At 47.0% G+C, this 16,650-nt stretch overlaps 2 protein-coding genes across 14 annotated transcripts; both read right to left on the reverse strand.

Moving 5' to 3' along the window:
• Window positions 1–20: 20 nt before the first annotated feature.
• C7H6orf136 (chromosome 7 C6orf136 homolog) lies at window positions 21–3,796 on the reverse strand. Of its 6 annotated transcripts, XM_037843116.1 has the most exons (7): window positions 3,537–3,779; window positions 2,980–3,091; window positions 1,855–1,910; window positions 1,463–1,551; window positions 1,097–1,297; window positions 413–482; window positions 21–320 (listed from the first exon to the last, which is right to left on the reverse strand). In XM_037843116.1, exons 1-7 carry the CDS (start codon window positions 3,606–3,608, stop codon window positions 207–209), a joined length of 714 nt encoding a protein of 237 aa, XP_037699044.1. In that variant the 5' UTR covers window positions 3,609–3,779; the 3' UTR covers window positions 21–206. The 6 variants fall into 6 exon arrangements, with proteins under 6 accessions (XP_037699044.1, XP_037699041.1, XP_037699046.1 ...); XM_037843113.1 differs by lacking the exon at window positions 2,980–3,091 and having other exon boundaries at window positions 1,855–2,256; window positions 3,537–3,774; XM_037843118.1 differs by lacking the exon at window positions 2,980–3,091 and having other exon boundaries at window positions 3,537–3,767.
• Window positions 3,797–3,969: 173 nt separating this feature from the next.
• On the reverse strand, window positions 3,970–16,586 carry ATAT1 (alpha tubulin acetyltransferase 1). 8 transcript variants are annotated; one of them, XM_037843068.1, is made up of 13 exons: window positions 16,115–16,586; window positions 15,634–15,694; window positions 15,425–15,516; window positions 15,242–15,302; window positions 15,007–15,120; window positions 14,704–14,805; window positions 9,824–9,869; window positions 9,640–9,708; window positions 7,996–8,067; window positions 7,537–7,780; window positions 4,829–4,908; window positions 4,694–4,736; window positions 3,970–4,324 (listed from the first exon to the last, which is right to left on the reverse strand). In XM_037843068.1, exons 1-13 carry the CDS (start codon window positions 16,219–16,221, stop codon window positions 4,150–4,152), a joined length of 1,266 nt encoding a protein of 421 aa, XP_037698996.1. In that variant the 5' UTR covers window positions 16,222–16,586; the 3' UTR covers window positions 3,970–4,149. The 8 variants fall into 8 exon arrangements, with proteins under 8 accessions (XP_037698996.1, XP_037698999.1, XP_037699002.1 ...); XM_037843071.1 differs by lacking the exon at window positions 16,115–16,586 and adding an exon at window positions 15,845–16,108; XM_037843074.1 differs by lacking the exon at window positions 16,115–16,586 and adding an exon at window positions 15,841–16,108.
• Between the last annotated feature and the right edge of the window lie 64 nt (window positions 16,587–16,650).

The following is a 16,650-nucleotide window of genomic DNA, read 5'->3' on the forward strand; positions in this document are numbered from 1 at the left end:
TGGTATATAGAAAGCCTATCTCATATATTCATTTAAGCTTTATTATTTACAAGTTAAGTTACACAGCAGCTTTACACAGCATGAGATGGAAAGGAAGGAAGGAGAATCGGGAAAAGAAGCTGGCTACTGAGATTCCTTGCCACCTCCACCCCTGTCTCTTGTGCATAACAAAGTCTTCAAGTGCTGTCTCCATCTCCATTCCTGGATCAGGCTTTGGAAAACAGGTGCAAGTTGGGTTCTGGCTCCGACAGCCCCAGGGCCACCAGGGCTCCCACTAGCAGCTTCTTCACAGGCGTTGGGGGTGAGTGTGAAGGCATCAACTGCAAGAAGAAAGGTTAATGCCGGTGGTGGGGAGGTAGGGTACAAATGTTCTACTCCTTCCTCCCCAAACCCACCCAGCCCTAGGACTCACTTTGTCTAGGCGATGGCGACAAATGAGGCCATTGGAATTCAGGTAGAAAGTAGAATAGGCATCATAGGTCCTGGGGAAGGGAGAAAGAGAGGCTTATTGAAGAAGAGGGTGACTGGTCCCAAAGTTTAATTCAAGCATTTATTTAAACTAGCAGTTCCTAAACTGTCTCTGATTAGATCACTTTGGGGAACTTTTAAAATCCTTGACTCCTAGGTTACAACCTGTCCCAATTAAATCAGTGCCTAGCACCAATATGTTTTAAGGATCCCTAAATGATTCCACTGTGAAGCAAAGCTTAGGAATCAGTGGTCTAAATACAATGTTAGAGGCTGGGCCTGTCAATTTCTTAGTATTCTACTCTGTGGCAGAATTTTACTAGGTATTTTACCTAGGGTTGCGAGGCTCAACTTAGGACACAGGAATTTGCATTTGTTTAAGAAGTATTTGAGTACCTAGCATGTGCCAGGTAATGTATGCAAAGGAACTGAAGTTCAAAGGTTTCCTAATATATTCAAAGCCCTATTCTTTTCGTTACATTAACATAGACTAAAATAAGAAATCCCTATTCTAGAGGAGCCTGCGTTCAAGTCAGGGTAGATCAGAGATTGTCTGGGAGACTAGATTATTAGGTTCCAAAAAGGAGATTGGGGAATGAATGTAGGTCTTTTCTCACTCTTCTCTTACCGGTAAAGCTCATCCTTGTCACGCTTGTAGAAACGCAGAAAGAGCATGTGGATGGGCAGCCCCACAAGCCGCCAACGGGCTTGCAGGGTCCAATTCTCGGAGTGGCGGGTCAGCTGTAGAACCTCTAACTGAAGTTGTGCAAAATAGTTCCAGGCCAGGAAGCGGCAGAGGGTCAGTGACAGAATGTACAATGTCCGGCCTCTATGAGCAGGGGATGGGAAAGAAACCACAAGATGGCAGAAGCAGGAAACCAAACTGGTCTCTGCCTGAGGAGTGAGAACAGCTGTGAGAAGCAGCCTGGGACCTGTTCCGGGAAGTAGAAAGGGCCCTTTTCCTTCCCAAGGCCCTACCAATAGCCTGACTCACTTGGTACGTATATTCAGGATCTCATTGATGAATTCCACATCTGATGAGTATAGAGTGTAGTCATGGGAGTGAAGGAACAGGTTGGGAAGCTAGGTGAAAGAAGATGGCATGAGACCAGTGGGAAAGATAAAAGATGATCATAAATATATACATATATATATATATGTTTTTAGGATCTCCTTAGTCCCTTCTGAGTAAAAAGTTATCTCATCCCATCTTTAACCTCCCCTAACCCAAACTGAGGAGCATCTTTTCCTCAGGAGAATGTTTGTAATGCATCTCTATACCTGCCTCATAGTTACAAGAAAGAATCCAGCTGACTAATTCCTTACTTCCAAGCATTACCTACATTCCTCCCACTTTGGACAAAGGCCACTTTAAAAATGACTTACCTCTTGTCTCAGTCTCTCATACATGACAGCCAGGTGCTCTTCCATACTGGGATCCCCTGATGGGGTGGCAGGAGAAGGGTGGGAGGTCCCAGGGGCTTGGAAGGGTATCAGAGCCCCAGGATAGGGGCAGGGGGGTCTCTCAAATAGACTTCTAAGTCCATCCAGGCAGCCCCCATGTAATTCCGGTCCCAGTCCCTCCTCCCCCTTTTCTGGAGGGATAACCACCCACGGTGAGCTGAGGGCCTGGATCTGAGAGAGAGGTAGCTGGGGAGCCTGGAGAAGTGGCTGAATAGGAGGGCATGGGGGTGGGGGAGACCAAAGAAGGGGAGAAGATGGAAAAGTGGTTGTCATGGAGTGGGGCCAAAGGGGTGGGAATGGTAGAGCCCGTGAAGAAAGCCGGTCCTAAGGAGGAAGAACAAAGAGGAAAAAGAATCCAGCTGCCTAATGTTCTTTCTTTCAAACGCTGCTCACATAACAGATTTCTTGCTCCTACCTGCTTTGCCTGACAGGAGAGATGGAATTACTATAGGAAAAAAAGGATAGCTTCATCTCCATCTCTCCTGAACACAGGAGGAAACACTTTCATGTTTCACAAGAAATAAGTACTTCCCAAAACATCAGCAAATACCTTTACATTTGTTTAAGATTTAAATGCTGTTTTGGGTCAGTTTCACCTTTTATAGCAAGAATCATCTATTTGATGAAAGAACAAATTAAGAACAGGTTTTCTTGTGCTGTCGATGAAATCACGTGGCCTATGATACGACTCTACTTGGAGGCTTTTCTTTGAGATCCAATCCTACCTTGCAACCTTGGGCACTCCCATTCACTATGTCAGTTTCCTATAAATATCATCCTATAAATGACGATAAAGCCTCACTGGGTTAGTAAGACTGTAAGAGATACTGACTGTAAATAAAACTTTGCAACCTATAAAGTGGTATATAAATATAAGCTATTATAGTCCAAGCCCTCCACACGACACAAACAACCCCAGGAGCCTTGGCTTCAGCTCCCCCTGGTTTCCTGATACTGTAACTGCGATTAGGGGGTCACTCAAAGACTGGCCTCCCGGAGGGACAGGGGGAGATGTCTCACTTCGGGGAACGCGGGCAGTGTGGGTACCTCTGTCCCCAACGGTGTCCCAGAGGCGCCGTCTCAGCCGGAGGCGTGGCCATCTTGCCCGGGTGCAGGGCCCTGGGCCGGTCCACCCGGGCCGGCCTTCCTGACGGGACCGCTATACAGGTGGAGGATGCGCAGGCTGCAGAGCGCGGCCCGCAGGTCGGCTGGGGACAGGGAGGCTCCGGAACGAGGCCGCGGGCGAGCCGTAACCTCTCCGCCCCCTGCCCTTCAAATCACCTCCAGACACAGGTAACCCCGGAGACACAGGCGCAAAGCGGCCGCGCCCCACCGCCCAGACCTGGGCCACGGCCACGGCCATCCGCCGGCCCCCACCTCAGACCCCTGAGAGAACCGACGCCCACTGGGCGTCAGGCTGGGAGGCAACGCCCTCTAGTCCCTGCGACCTCCCGCCCCTCCACGCGCCGCCAGGCCCAGGTTGGGAAGGGGCGGTAGGGCGCCACTGCGCCTGCGCGGAGCCGGGCGCGCACTCCGTACCACACGCCGGCCGAGGGTCTCTCCCTGCCCCCTCTCCTTCCCTCCCGCTTCTTCTCTGCTCTCACCTGGGGTCGAGCCTGGTAGGCGCGGAGGCAAGGGCCGAGTCTCCGGGCTGCCCCCCGGCTGGGGCGGTACATGATCTTCTGGGAGTGGGGCGCGCACCTCCCAAGAACGGCCTCCGGCCTCCTCACAGGGATGAGCTCGCCCCAGAGCCGGCTTCGTGAAGGGGAAGGTGGGGGCAAGGGGCTGAGGGGAGGGAAACGGAGATGTTGCGCGCTTGCGCACTGCGGTTTCTAAGGAGGCAGCAGAGCCGCTCGGTCTACAATCAGTGCGCTTGCGCTCGCCGGATCGGAGGCTGCATTAGAGCGCTTGCGCGGTAAATTAGCGGCTCAGTGAACTGCACGCCCACCTACGGCGCTTGCGCAGAAAGCTGAGCTAAGATGGGGTGGAACAACCGGAGGCAACGAAACCGAGAAATAATGACAAACCTTTGACTAGTTCTCACGATAAAAATAAATACCTTTATTACTCTACTTAAAAATAAGATACAAATGATTTGGTGCCGAAAAGTGTTGAATGAATGAATGAATACAACCATTATATGAGAACTGAGCTTTGGATATCTCCTGTAGGAGGGAGAAATAATACTGTCACTGGATATGTAGGAGGGGGTTGTGGTCACCAAGGCCTGGTGCTGCGACGTTCCTGCAGGTTTCGAATGAACCTGGCATTGAAAATGTCCCCACCCACTGTCCAAGAGGGGGCTTGTGGGGCGTGGACCTGTGGAGAGACGCTGTGCATTGGCTCCTCCCCACACCTGTCCTGTGACAAGAGCTGCTCCTCATTGGCCAACCTGATAGGTGGGAGGGAGAGGGAGTATTAGGGGTACTAAACAGGGAATTAAGATCACAGATTCTTCAAGGTTTGGCTGGCTCTCAAGTGCCAAGTTTTGATGTAAGAGAGGATACATGAAGGTTATGAGGCTGGAACCACTAGGGGCTCCCAATTCGAAGCCCTCAGAGAATGCCAAAGGGCAGCACCAGGGTTGAACCTATAGGGAAAGAGGCTTGCAAGCTGTTAGGTGGAAGGATTTGGAGGAGGAGCTGATATCCGTTTCAGATTTAGGAGGAAGTAGTAGTTAAGGGTGGTATTAGGAAAGGAGTCAGAAGGTGGTGGTAGTGGTGGGGTATATGTATATAGCTGGAAGGGTTTCAGCCCTCACCTAGTCTCTGTTTCCTGTTTCCCCTGCTTCGATTCTTCGTTGGCTGTGGAAATATCAGGCATATGCATGGGAAGGCTGGAGCAGGCTGCAAATGTGGCCTACTTTATTTGAGGGTTAGGAGGAATTAATACTTACCTGTGTCAGAGCATGAAGAATTCAGCCCCCCATGGCGGCTGTAGCAGCGGCTTTGGGCAACCAGCCCTGGGGGAGTCCCCCTGCAGAAGAAATGGGAAATGATGGGGAAGAGGCTACAGGATGAAAGATGGGTGGGTATGGAGGAATTAGAGGAGAGAAATTAGAAGTACTAGAGACTATTTCTCTTAGTAAGGAATAAAGAGAAGGAAGTAATTACCATTCCTATGGAGTTCTAATCTAAATGTGCCCCAGAAATGGGAAGGGGGCACATTTCATACCCCAAGATTTTCTGGTGCAGTCCTGATTTGTTTGTTGCTTTATTCTAGTTGAGTGTGGTGTTAAACATGTGGATAAATGTGATCCAAATCATGACATAAAAACAGACTCGCATATAGGCAAAAAAAATTATTTGGTATTCTGATGTTTGGTTTGGAAAACATGGTTACCTTAAATATAGGATACCTAAGAGGGAAATTGGGAGTGACAAGGCTGAATTTAGGAGGAAAAGGAAGAAATCCCTTGGAACAGAAGCAACAGGCTATGCTGGATTCTCTATGGAACTAGGGGATTGTCTTGAGAAAGCAATATCCAAGGGTTTAGTGGGGAGAGGGCAGGAAATCTCAAAGTGGGAAAAGCAATCCAGGGAACAGTTGAGAGGCAACCAGTGGATCCCAGAGATGTTGGTAAAACTTGACATCTCAGCAAGGGCTATCCTGGTATAAAGGGTAGAAGTGATTGGGAGAGAGCTGGAGATTCCTGGAGGGAATGGGGGACCAGATACAGAAGTCTTCAGAGAGGGATCCGTTGATTATAAGAGAGGAGACATGCATAATCGGCAGGAGGAGACCCAACCATAAAGATGGGGATGGGCACACACTAGATTCCGGAAGGAGAGCCCTGCAGATCTTAGAGGTGAGGAAGAAGAGAGTGACAGGTGTCCTGAGATCCCAGGAAAATAAGGGGCGACGCATAAACGAGGCTGAGACCTTAAGTGTGTGGTGTTTTGTTTTTTTTTTTCATTGAAAATGTCAGTTTAAAAAACAAAACAAAAAATTCACATTTTATTCAGACAACACTGAAAGGGAGAAGAAATGGGAGGAGTGAGTGGGAATGAGGGAGATCCTGCTCCCAAGGATTTGGGGGAATATGGTGGGGTACCTGATCTACTACACATTCAGAGAGTAGGAGAGGGAAGGATGTTTCTCTTTCCTGGACGTGGAGCAGGGGAGGAGGGTCTTGTTTTGGAAGAAAGAAAGGAAGGCCAGAGGAAGGGTGGTCTCCTCTCATCTCAAGACAATCTCACAAGACAGGAATACACCAGCATCTAGCTACCAGGAAGGGATGGATACTACAGGGAACTCCAGGATTCGTAGATCCTTGAGACGCAGGCTTATCTTGTGAAACATGGATAAGAGTGATCCCAGGGGTGCTTGCTGGGATCTTCTGCCAAGAAAGGAAATAAGCTCCTTCTGAGAACTGATTTGGAGGAAGTGGTCTTGGTGAGTCTGCTGTAGCAACCCCAAGCAGACATCAGTTTGGAAATTCCCTGACATACACATACACAAAACATGGAAATTAAAGAGTTTGGCAATGTTAAATGGATCCCTTCAGGGAGCTGGTAATTTCTGAAGGTCCCTGTTGTATCTATCTAGCTGGACTGCTTAGAGGCAGAGCTCATTGGCTGGCATTAGCAGGCTGAAAGGACAAGCCTGGTGGGTAGCCACTGTAGAGGTAATAAGGGATTTATTCCATGGACAAGACTTCTGAAAAGGTTTCCCTGGCAGAGGAGTCCCTTGAACCTTCCATGTTCTAGAGTCTGAGAGTAAGCAAGGGTGTGCTTCTTGGGTAATTAGTATGAGCCACCCAACCAAGGGGTCTGGCAGCAGATTGGGCTGTCTGTGGGGAGAGTGTTCAGAGCCCAAATTAGGAGAGAAAGGGTACTTTCTGTGGTAAGAAAACCTATAAAGGATTAGGCCATTTGGGACCCTGACAATTCAGCTTTCCAAGCATGGGGAAGAGGGAATCCTATGGGCTCTGTCAGGTTTCACTGAGTCCTATAGGGGATGCAATGGAAGAGCAAATCTGGGATTCTCAGGGGAGGGATGTCTGCCATCCTCAGGTCTCCCAGGGAGGGGAGGGGTAGTTATCTGTCAGTATCGACTCTCGTCAGAACGGGGAAGGGAGCTGGGGAAGGATGTTATGGACAGGATGAAGGGAGAAGGAAAATGGGGAGAAAAAAACAGAAAGAGAAGTCAGAGGTGAAGAGAAAGCTAGAGAGAGAAATCAAGGAGATGCCCACTCCCTGCCCGCTGAGGTGGACTCCTGGCACACAAGGCACTGACGTGGGGCCAGTGCTGCCCATTCTGTGTCAGACACTGCCCCTTCCCCAGCAAGTGTTAAACCATGACTTCCCCAATAGGAGAAGGCTCATTTCCCCCAACCAATGGATCTTTGAGTTCTTGCCCTTGCCCACCAACTCTCACTTTAAAACTAGGGTCCCTGGACTCCATATAAAGTTCTGTTCTGCTCCTTCACTGTAATTTCTAGACTACTTCCACATATATTTTTCAAAGTATTTTTCTTGAAAGGTTTCAGGACTCCCCATCCACCTATCCTACTGCTTCAGGTCTCTGATGGATTCAAACTGCCCTTTGCCATTTCTAACACAGACAGTTTTGAGGCTCCCTAACCCTCCAACTCCCTATTACCTGGTACGGCGACGTTGGGCTGGGCTGCCCCCAGGGTCTGTGGCAAGCAGAAGGCGGGCAGTGGGGTGTGGGGGGCAGAGGCGCAAGGAACGCAGCAGCTCCTGCTCTGGCACAAAGGGGCGGAGGGGACCCCGTTCTGGAGAGTTTCCCAGACTGCTGGAGCGGGGGGGTGGGTGGGCTGCAGGTGTGGCACGGCGAGGGGCCCTGTTTAGGGGCCATGGAGGCTCCACAGCTACTTTCAAAACTGGGAGAGAGGGGTAATAAAGAGCAAGACAGAAAGAGAAGGAAAAGGAGAGAAGACAAGAGAAACAGAGAGTTATGAGAGAAAAGATTAGGGTAGAAAGTAAGATAAACCAGAGCCTTTAGAGCAAATCAATCCTTCCCCAGGGTCCCCCAAGCATTCTCTTCCCGTGTTTTAAGGTACCCCGGGCCCACACACCCCACCCCAGCCCTTCTTACATTCTCGGTCACTAGAGGAGTATGGCTTAATGTCTCCCTCTGCTCTCTTGGGTGGCAGCTTCCTCGCTGGAGCTATTGGTGGAGGGGACATGGGAAAGGTCAACATTAGGAGACATATTTTGCATCTCTCCTCCCTGCCACTGCCCCCACAATCCCAAACCTCTGCTCCCTGACACCACAGTTTCTCAGCTTCATTGCAGAATCAGCTTTTTGGCAATGCCAGCACACCAAAAGGAATTTTGGGGAGGAATGCTGGAGTACTTGTAAGGAGAGCCAGAAGGGAGTAGGCCAAAGACAGGGAAGAAACTTCCAAGAGGAGACCTGGGGAGCCTGAGAGATGCAGGAGAAAGACAGCCAAAGGAAGGCAAGCTCTTACTGTCAGTGTATGCAGTAAGATCCCCACCCACCCTCCCACTGGGATTCTGGGGCTGTGGAATGGTTCCAGCTGGACCACCAAGTACCCTGGGCCCCTCTAGCTGAGACAGATAAAGCCCTTAGCTAATCAGGAATTGTTTTGGAGAGGTCAGGGGAGGTCAGGGGTGGACAGAACCTCTCCTTCCTGTGCAAAAATGGGAAGAGATTTATTTTTTTTCAAAGGAGAAAATATGGACATTGAAAAGGAGTTATCAGAGTATCGGGAGGCTAATATACTGCCCAAAGCAGAGCCTCCCCTCTCCTCACTTCCCCCCTTGCTCCCTCCTCCCTTCCCTGAGAGGCTCTCTATCAACTGGGGCAAATGAGAGGCTTTTCCACTGATTAGTGTAAGCTTTATTAACATTACCCTCCCCCATGGTCCTAAGTCCTGGGCTGACAGCCTCACTGTTCCAGCTGGCTTGCACTCCCTCACACAGCCTGCAGGTCAGCAGGAGCTGGAAGGGGAAAGCCTTGGAAGCCAAAGCGAGTTGTACCTATAAAATACCTTCCAGTGCCTGACACTGGTAGATGCTAATAACTGGTAACAGACTATTCTTTGGGTTGGTTATTCTTTGTCCTGGCCACAGAAGGTGAGAGCTAGCTACAAAGCAGCTCAGGAAGGGGGCACCTCTGCATAAGCAAGCACTGCACAGCCAGCAGAGGGCTGTTCTTGTCCACCTTTGGGGTGGAATGAAGAAGAGAAGAAGAGGAAGGAATGTGAGTGTGTGAGGCTAGGATGAGGAACCTAGCATTTTAATCTCTCCTAGATTTGGTTTCTCCAGATCAACACATTATTTGGTTGGAAATGTTATAAATTCTGAGTTATCTTCTGAAACTAATATTTAAACTTTGGAGCATTCATGACACACCCATTCTGTGAATGGAAGTGGAAGGGCTGTCTGCCCTTGCCCGTCTCTCACTGCCTGAGAGAAACCTGAGGGATTTACAAAGAAACGTGACTCTGGGCCATTCTGACGGCTCTGAAGCAGCAAGAAACTCCATCAATCAATCATCAGAGATGCCCCCAATAAGTATGCTTAGTTAAAAATCTTGCCATTTATAAAATGCACTAAGCTCCCATGAAGGACAAAGACAAGCAGGTAATGACTGCTGGAGACGGGTTGATGTAGAATTCTCCCAAGTTGCCCACAGAGCGCTCGGACTCCCTGCTGCCCCTAGAGGGACTGGCCGTCACTGCACTAGGCTTCCACCCATTCAATGCAGGTTTACCAGCAGGCGTGGGGTCGACCACAGCAGCACGAGAGCGTCGAGTTGCCCTCAGAGAGGGAGCAGGGGGCCCTGTGGGGAAGGAAGAGGCGGTGCCCCTCAGTGAGGGGGCCAGTGGGACCAAGAATCCACCTCTTTCCTTGCCCTCACCCCAACTACATGACTAACACAAGGTAAGAAAACTTACGATGTTGATGGGCAAAGAAGCCTTCAAAGATCACGAAGTTGTTCACCTAGGAGATGAAACAAGCAAAATACAGTTGTCCTTTCACCCACTCAGTATATACTTGGGTCCAGAACCCTGTGCTAGAAAAACACAGTGGAAGGAGCAAAAGTCAGCCTTCCTGTCCTTGGTAACAGATCCAGTGAGAAACCTAGACCCTAACAAGCTGATCTTCAAGTTCATATGAAATTGCAAGGGTCCTCAAATAGCTAAAACAATCTTGAAAAAGAGCAATGTTGGGGAACTCACACTTCCTGACTTCAAAACTTACTAAAAAGCTACTCTAATCAAAATACAGTGGTACTGGAATAAGGATAGATACACAGATGAATGGAGAAGAACTGAGAGTCCAGAAATAAGCCCATAAATCTAGGGTCAATTTATATTCAAGAAAGGTACCAAGACCACAAAATGAGGAAAGAATAGTTTTCTCAACAAATGGTGTATTGACAACTGGATATCCACATACAAAAATTAATTTGGACACTTACCTCACATTATATACAAAAATTAACACAAAATGGATGACAGAACTAAATGTTAGCACTAAAAATTTTAACACCATTAGAAGGAAACATAGATGTAAATCTTTGCAACAGTTTCTTAAACACGGCACCAAAAGCACAAACAAAAAAAGAAAAATTAGATAAACTAGACTTAATAAAAATTTAAAACTTTGGTGCTTCAAAAGACTCTATCAAAAAAAGTGAAAAGACAACCCACAGAATGAGAGAAAAGTTTTGCAAATCATATTATCTCAGGATCTAGTACCTAAAATATGTAAAGAACTCTAACAACTCAACAACATAAAGACAACATGAAAAATGGGCAAAGGATTAGGATAGACATTTCTCTGAAGAAGAAGATATATAAATGGCCAATAAGCACATGAAAGGATGCTCAGCACCATTAGTCATTAGGGAAATGCAAATCAAAACCACGATGAGTTATCACTGTATACCCACTAGGATGGCTATAATAAAAAAAAACAGAAAATAACAAATGTTGATGCGTTTATGGAGAAATCAGAATCCTTGTGCACTGCTGGTGGGAATTTAAAACATTGTAGCCACTGCGAAAAACAGTTTGGCAATTCCTCAAAAGGTTAAACATACAACTACCATGTGACCCAGCAATTCCACTCCAAGGTATAGACCCAAGAGAACTGAAAGCAGGAATTCAGACACTTGTACACCAATGTCCACAGTAGCATTATTCATAATAACCAGAGTGTTAACAACCAAATGTCCATCAACGGATAAACCAAATGTGGTATAACCATGCAATAAAGCATTATTCATTCTTTTAAAAGGAACGTACTACAGCATGGATGAACCTTGAAGACATTATGGTAAGTGAATCCAAACACAAAAGGTCACATATTGTATGATTTCATTTAAATGAAATGTCCTTAACAGGTAAAGCTATAGAGATGGAAAGCAGGTTAGTGGTTGACAGAGGCTATGGGGCAGGGGTGAGGGAAGGGACGGGGAATGACTGCTTAATGAATACAGGGTTTCTTTATGGGGGTGATAAAAAATATTCTGGAATTAGATAATAATGATATTTGCACAATACTGTGAGCATAGCAAAAACTACTATATATTTCAAAATTGTAAAAATGGTACATTTTATAGCATGCGAACCAAAAAAAAAAAAAAAAAAAAGTAGACCCTACTTTTAAGTTCTCCCAAGACCCAGGCTAATGAAGACTGCACAAAACATGAGGGAAGATGAGGTATCTAAAACTGTCAAAATAAAAGACTTCAAAACATTATCAAGGCTAAATAATATAAAATATACAAATACTGAGGAAAACTAAGAATTAAACAGGGTTCATTCAAATGGGTGGGGCTAATAAAGGGACATGCTGGAGTACAGGGTACCACTTTGATAACTAATAGTTGATACTTTTAGAGTGCATTATTCTATCACATTCGATTTGGACTTCATAACAACTCTTGGAGTCACTTTTTAAAAGAAGAGTAAAATAAGGCCTGAAGATGTGATTTGTCCAAAGCCATGTAGTTACAAGCAGCAGAGCTGGGCTTGAGCCCCACACTTCTGATTCAGCCAAGAATACAATGTAGTAATAATAACAGTGGGCTCCAGATTCAAATTTGAACTCTCATTTTTCAGCTGTGTGAATCTGGGCAAGTCACTATCATGAATAAACCTAAAAAGGTTACTAATAGCACTTACATCAAAGATATGTACAAGGATCAACTGAGATCTCACATGTAGAGATTACACAGAGCTCATGAAATGTTAGTCATTGTTTCTATTCCATATTGCTCTGGTCTTACATGTTAACTGGGTAATGTGACTGATGCTAAATTCTGTGCTCCTCCCACTGCCCTCTGCTGCTGTTTAATGGAATAATGTACTGTGGGAGAATATACTAAGTAAACCATTCCTATATCTCCTGCTCTGACTCTGCTATATGTCTCCCACCCCACCCTCATTCTCACCAACAAGCATGTGCTTAATAATATTCCAGCCACAGCAAACTTTGTGTGGTGCCCTGAAAGCACAAGGTAGCTTAATGCCTCTCTGCCTTTGCTCATGCTGGTTCCTCTACATGAAGTGCACTTTAGCCCACCCACTTCTGTCCACGTGACAAACACCGTTCAAGATTAAATGTAAGTCAAGCCTTTCTTTACCTAACTCTTATCTTAAGGTAGAACTCACCACCATGTCCTTATGCCTCCTCTGTAATTACTGTGATGAATTCATGCTATAATGGACTAACTGCTGGTGCTTCTATCCAAGGCTAACTTGCACACCAAATTCCAACCCCTCCTACCCACTCAACAGCATCACTTCAGCAATTCTCTCCATTTGCTTTGACATCATCAATTTTTCTCTTCCTGAATCATTCTGATACTGTTAGTTCTTCCGTCTGAAAAAAATCAACTCTCATTTCCTCTACACCCTGCTCTAGCTCTTGCTCTATTTCTTTGGTCCCCTTAAAACAATATCTGAAAGCGCTGTCTATTCTTGCTGTCTCCAATTCCCAGTTTCTCAATGTCCTAAACCCACTCCATTCAGGCTTCTCTTCACCGCTGCACTGAAACTGCTCATCAAGATCGCCAGTAGCCTAAAGAAGCTAAATGCAGCAACGACTTCTCAGCCCTCCTCTCACATCACTGATGAGCAGCATTTGACCCAGCAAGCCATTTCTTCCTTCTGGAAACATTTTCTTCACTTGCCTTCCAGGTTTCCTCACTTTTAAGTTTTTATCTGCCTCACTAGTCATTCCTTGGTTGCATTTGCTGGTTCTTCCTTTCCTCCTAAACTCTAAAGAGTGCCCAAGGGCTCAAGTCCTTGGACCACTTCTCCATTTCTCCTTGGCGATTCCATCCTGTCTCATTGCTTTAAATATCATCTGGATGTGCTGGGAACTCTCCACCTTAAACCTTTCCCCTGACCTCTAGAGAAGTATCCCAACTGTCTGTCCAACCTGGATGTACCACAGATATCTCCAACTTAACATATTCAAAATGGATTCCTAATATTCCACCCCCAAATCTGCTCTAGCTACCATCTTGGTTAATGCAATTCCACCTTTCCAACTGCTCAGACCAAAAACTTTGGAGTCATCCTTAACTCCTCTCCTTCTCTCATCACTAATACAATTCATCAGGAAATCTTATTCACTCTTTCTTCACAATACTTAAAATCTGAACATTCCTTACCATCACCACTCCTGCCACCTTGGTCTGAGCCACCATCATTTTTCACCAATATTATTGCCTAACTGGTCTGCTTGCTTCTATGCTTGCTCCCCTGCTGTCCACTCTTAAATTAACAGCCAAAGTGACCATGTTAACAAAAATAAGTCAGATCATATCATCCCTCTGCTCAGGCCCCTGAAGTGGTTCTCCTTTTTTTACTTAAGAATAAAAGCCAAAGTCTTTGCAATACCTATAAGGCCTTAAATGTTCTCCCTCTCTCATTACCTCTCTGATTGGATCTCCTATCATGCCCCCTCTTCCCGCAATCACTCTGCTCTAGCCACATTAGCCAATTTGCTCTAACAGGCATGCTCCCCACCCTCATGGCCTTTGCACTAGTCATTCTTTCTTTGTGGAATGTTCTCCCTCCAGATTATTACCTAACTCTTTTTCTAACATCCATTAAGTGACACTTTCTTAGTGAGGCCTACTCCGATTATCCCATTTAAATTTCCAATGCCACACACCCCCATCCCCACTTGACACTCCCAAGCCCTCTTACCTGCTCTCATTTTTCCAGAGCACTCATCATCCACCATCATATATAGTTTATCTGTTTATTATGTTTGTCTGTCTCCCCCAACTAGATTATAAGCTCCATAGGGCAGAGACCTTCTCTATTTTGTTGAGTAAAGTATTCTAGTGCCTAGAACATAGTGGCAGATGCTCAACAGATATCTGTTGAATGAGCGAATGACTGAATGAATAGCATTAATAACATTTTATTGCGTTTTATAAAGAAGACCCCATTTCCAATATTAGACCAAATCTCTCTGAGGACAGGGAATGCTTATTATTCTGGGCCCTTAATAAATGTTAACTGACTACCTGATTAATGATCTGTGTGAAAACAAGCTGGCTGTGTTTGGGGCACAGGGGTGAAAAATTATTAGGTTTGGCAAACAGCCTATGATGGTGAATCAAAACAGATGAGAATGAAATGACTATAAAATGAGAGGTGATACCACAAGAAAAGGAAATAGCTTAGTTGTAGAAATTGAATCCTATATAGTTGGCAATGAGGAGCCCTGGAAGCCACTTCTTTGCCCCCAGATAATAAATGCAATAAGAATGCTCAGTGGGGTTCTGCTCCCTGAAATCTCTAACCTGTGGGACTGTGGTCTCCAGGTTGTAGTGTTTATTCAGGAACTTCAGCAGCTTCTGTGAGGGTCGGTCAATGGCCAGTTGGTGTGGTTCAACTCGTTCTTTCTGCAAGGAACAGGAGGCTTAGAGGTAGGAGATATGGGGAGAGTAAGCCATTAAGAACCCAGGGAGCCTAGGAAGGGATGAGGAGGATATGGAGACATGGGAGAGGAATTTGAGGGAGAAGCAGGGCCTCTGGAAGGGCTCAGGGCAAAGGCAACTTTGAGCTCCACTTTGGGCAGATGCTGGTGAATATGTAAGTGATACCTGCAACATATACTGGAAGAGTTCTTGTCCGTGGCCACGGCGCTGAAGTGACTCATGGATGTAAAAGTCCAGGATGCAAAGTGGTTCTACCTCATTGTGAGCCTCACGATCATCCTAACAGATAAAGAACAATAAATATTTTTTAGGACTCAGGATCTTTGCTGGTCCCTGACCTCCAGCACTTTTGTTCTCAGGAACCAAGGAACATGAACTCTTAGCTTTCAGTAACACTCACCAGTACAAACAGCTTCTTATATCCAACTTTGAGAAAACCAATAATGGCTCCTTTTCCAGCCCTGCAGAATGGTGAAAATAATGAACAAACTAGTAGCAGCTACCTGGAAGAGACAGAATCAAAGAAAGGGAAAGGGCTGAGGGGCAAAATTAAGCCTAAGATGGAAGAGCATCTGGAACTCACGGTCGGGCTGAAGTGTCTTTAAGCACATACATGACGTGGCGGTTACTCTGCATCCTTGATGCACTGGTGATGGGAGCAGGAAGATGTTGGGCCTGCAGGTAAGATGCAGACACTTTCTACAAGTCCCTTTCAAGGGATCCAGTGCCTCTCTTATCTACTGTCCCCCCAAAGCACTTCCCACCCTACTCCATCTTAAAATTCCCCAATACCTTAGCAGAAGCCTTGCCCAGTTCATCTACAATGGTCATAATTTGCTGCTGAAAATCAACACTATAGAAAGAGAGAAAATAAAACAGTCAGATACTCACTGACTTAGAGAGTCCTGGGCGGTCACTTAAGGGTCTCTGCCTTTGACTTAAGAGTCTTCCAATCTGTTTCTCCATCCCAGCCCTCTGGAACCCAATCTTTTGCCACACCTACTTCCAATGTGATACACTTCCTCCTCCCTCAAGGTTTTTGTGGGAAAGCAGGAAGGGCAGGTCATCCACATCCTTTGGGTGGGAAGGGATGAAAGGTCACAGGCCCAAGCACTGATCAGCCACCCTAGGTCTAAGGTCAAAGATCCCCAAAAGAGGGGGGCAGGACATCAAATGGAGCCGCCACTAGTCAGTGAGAAGGGGGCGTGGTCCCGGGGCCAGGTTTCGAGTGGAAAGGGGAGAGAAGGGCCAGGGGGCGGGTTTGAAATATCACCGGGCCGGCGTTGTGGTTCCGGGTCGACGGGCCGGAGGCCGCAGGTGCTGGTCCAGCACGGTGACCCGCTCCGGGAGCAGCATGTCCACATCGAACGGGAACTCCATGGCCCATTGTGCGCGGCCGGACCCGCCCCCCCCAGACGTCACTTCCGCCCCGCCCCTAGGAGTGTATTTCCCCGGGCTGCGCCAGGCGTCGTCTCGGTCCCGCCCCCGTCAACATGAACGTCTCAGCGAGCCGTCCGGAAAACCCACTTTTCCTCGCCAGCCAGCTGTCCCCTTAGCAATGCTGCCTCCCCGGCTCCCACAGTGGTGGGTGCCATGGCAACACATTTTTCCTTGGTTCAGAGTCTCACTCTCCAACCCTTCAGCCCCTCACTGGTAATAGCTGGGTACTGTGTGCCCAGTATGCCTCCGGCGCAGGGAGCCACGAAGGCGATCAGGACAGAATCCCACATTCGCCCTTCTCCAACAGCTTCTGGGTCGCTGGAGTCGCAGAGGGGCTGCCTCAAGCCTGATGACCTCTCCCTTCGGCAC

Source organism: Choloepus didactylus, chromosome 7 (genome assembly GCF_015220235.1).
Source record: "Choloepus didactylus isolate mChoDid1 chromosome 7, mChoDid1.pri, whole genome shotgun sequence".
NCBI classification, from domain to species: Eukaryota; Metazoa; Chordata; class Mammalia; order Pilosa; family Megalonychidae; genus Choloepus; species Choloepus didactylus.

Bases quoted from the DNA above. Each gene is read 5' to 3' on its own strand.
- C7H6orf136 (XM_037843113.1), bottom strand. From the start codon at position 3,608: ATGTACCGCCCCAGCCGGGGGGCAGCCCGGAGACTCGGCCCTTGCCTC. The intron at 483-1,096 runs GTAAGAGAAGAG...TCCCTTCCCCAG, and splicing joins GACAAGGATGAGCTTTACCG to GACCTATGATGCCTATTCTA. The intron at 321-412 runs GTGAGTCCTAGG...TTCTTCTTGCAG, and splicing joins GTCGCCATCGCCTAGACAAA to TTGATGCCTTCACACTCACC.
- ATAT1 (XM_037843068.1), bottom strand. From the start codon at position 16,221: ATGGAGTTCCCGTTCGATGTGGACATGCTGCTCCCGGAGCGGGTCACC. The intron at 9,870-14,703 runs GTTAGAGATTTC...TTCATCTCCTAG, and splicing joins TGGAGACCACAGTCCCACAG to GTGAACAACTTCGTGATCTT. The intron at 9,709-9,823 runs GTAAGTTTTCTT...CCTTCCCCACAG, and splicing joins CTTCTTTGCCCATCAACATC to GGCCCCCTGCTCCCTCTCTG.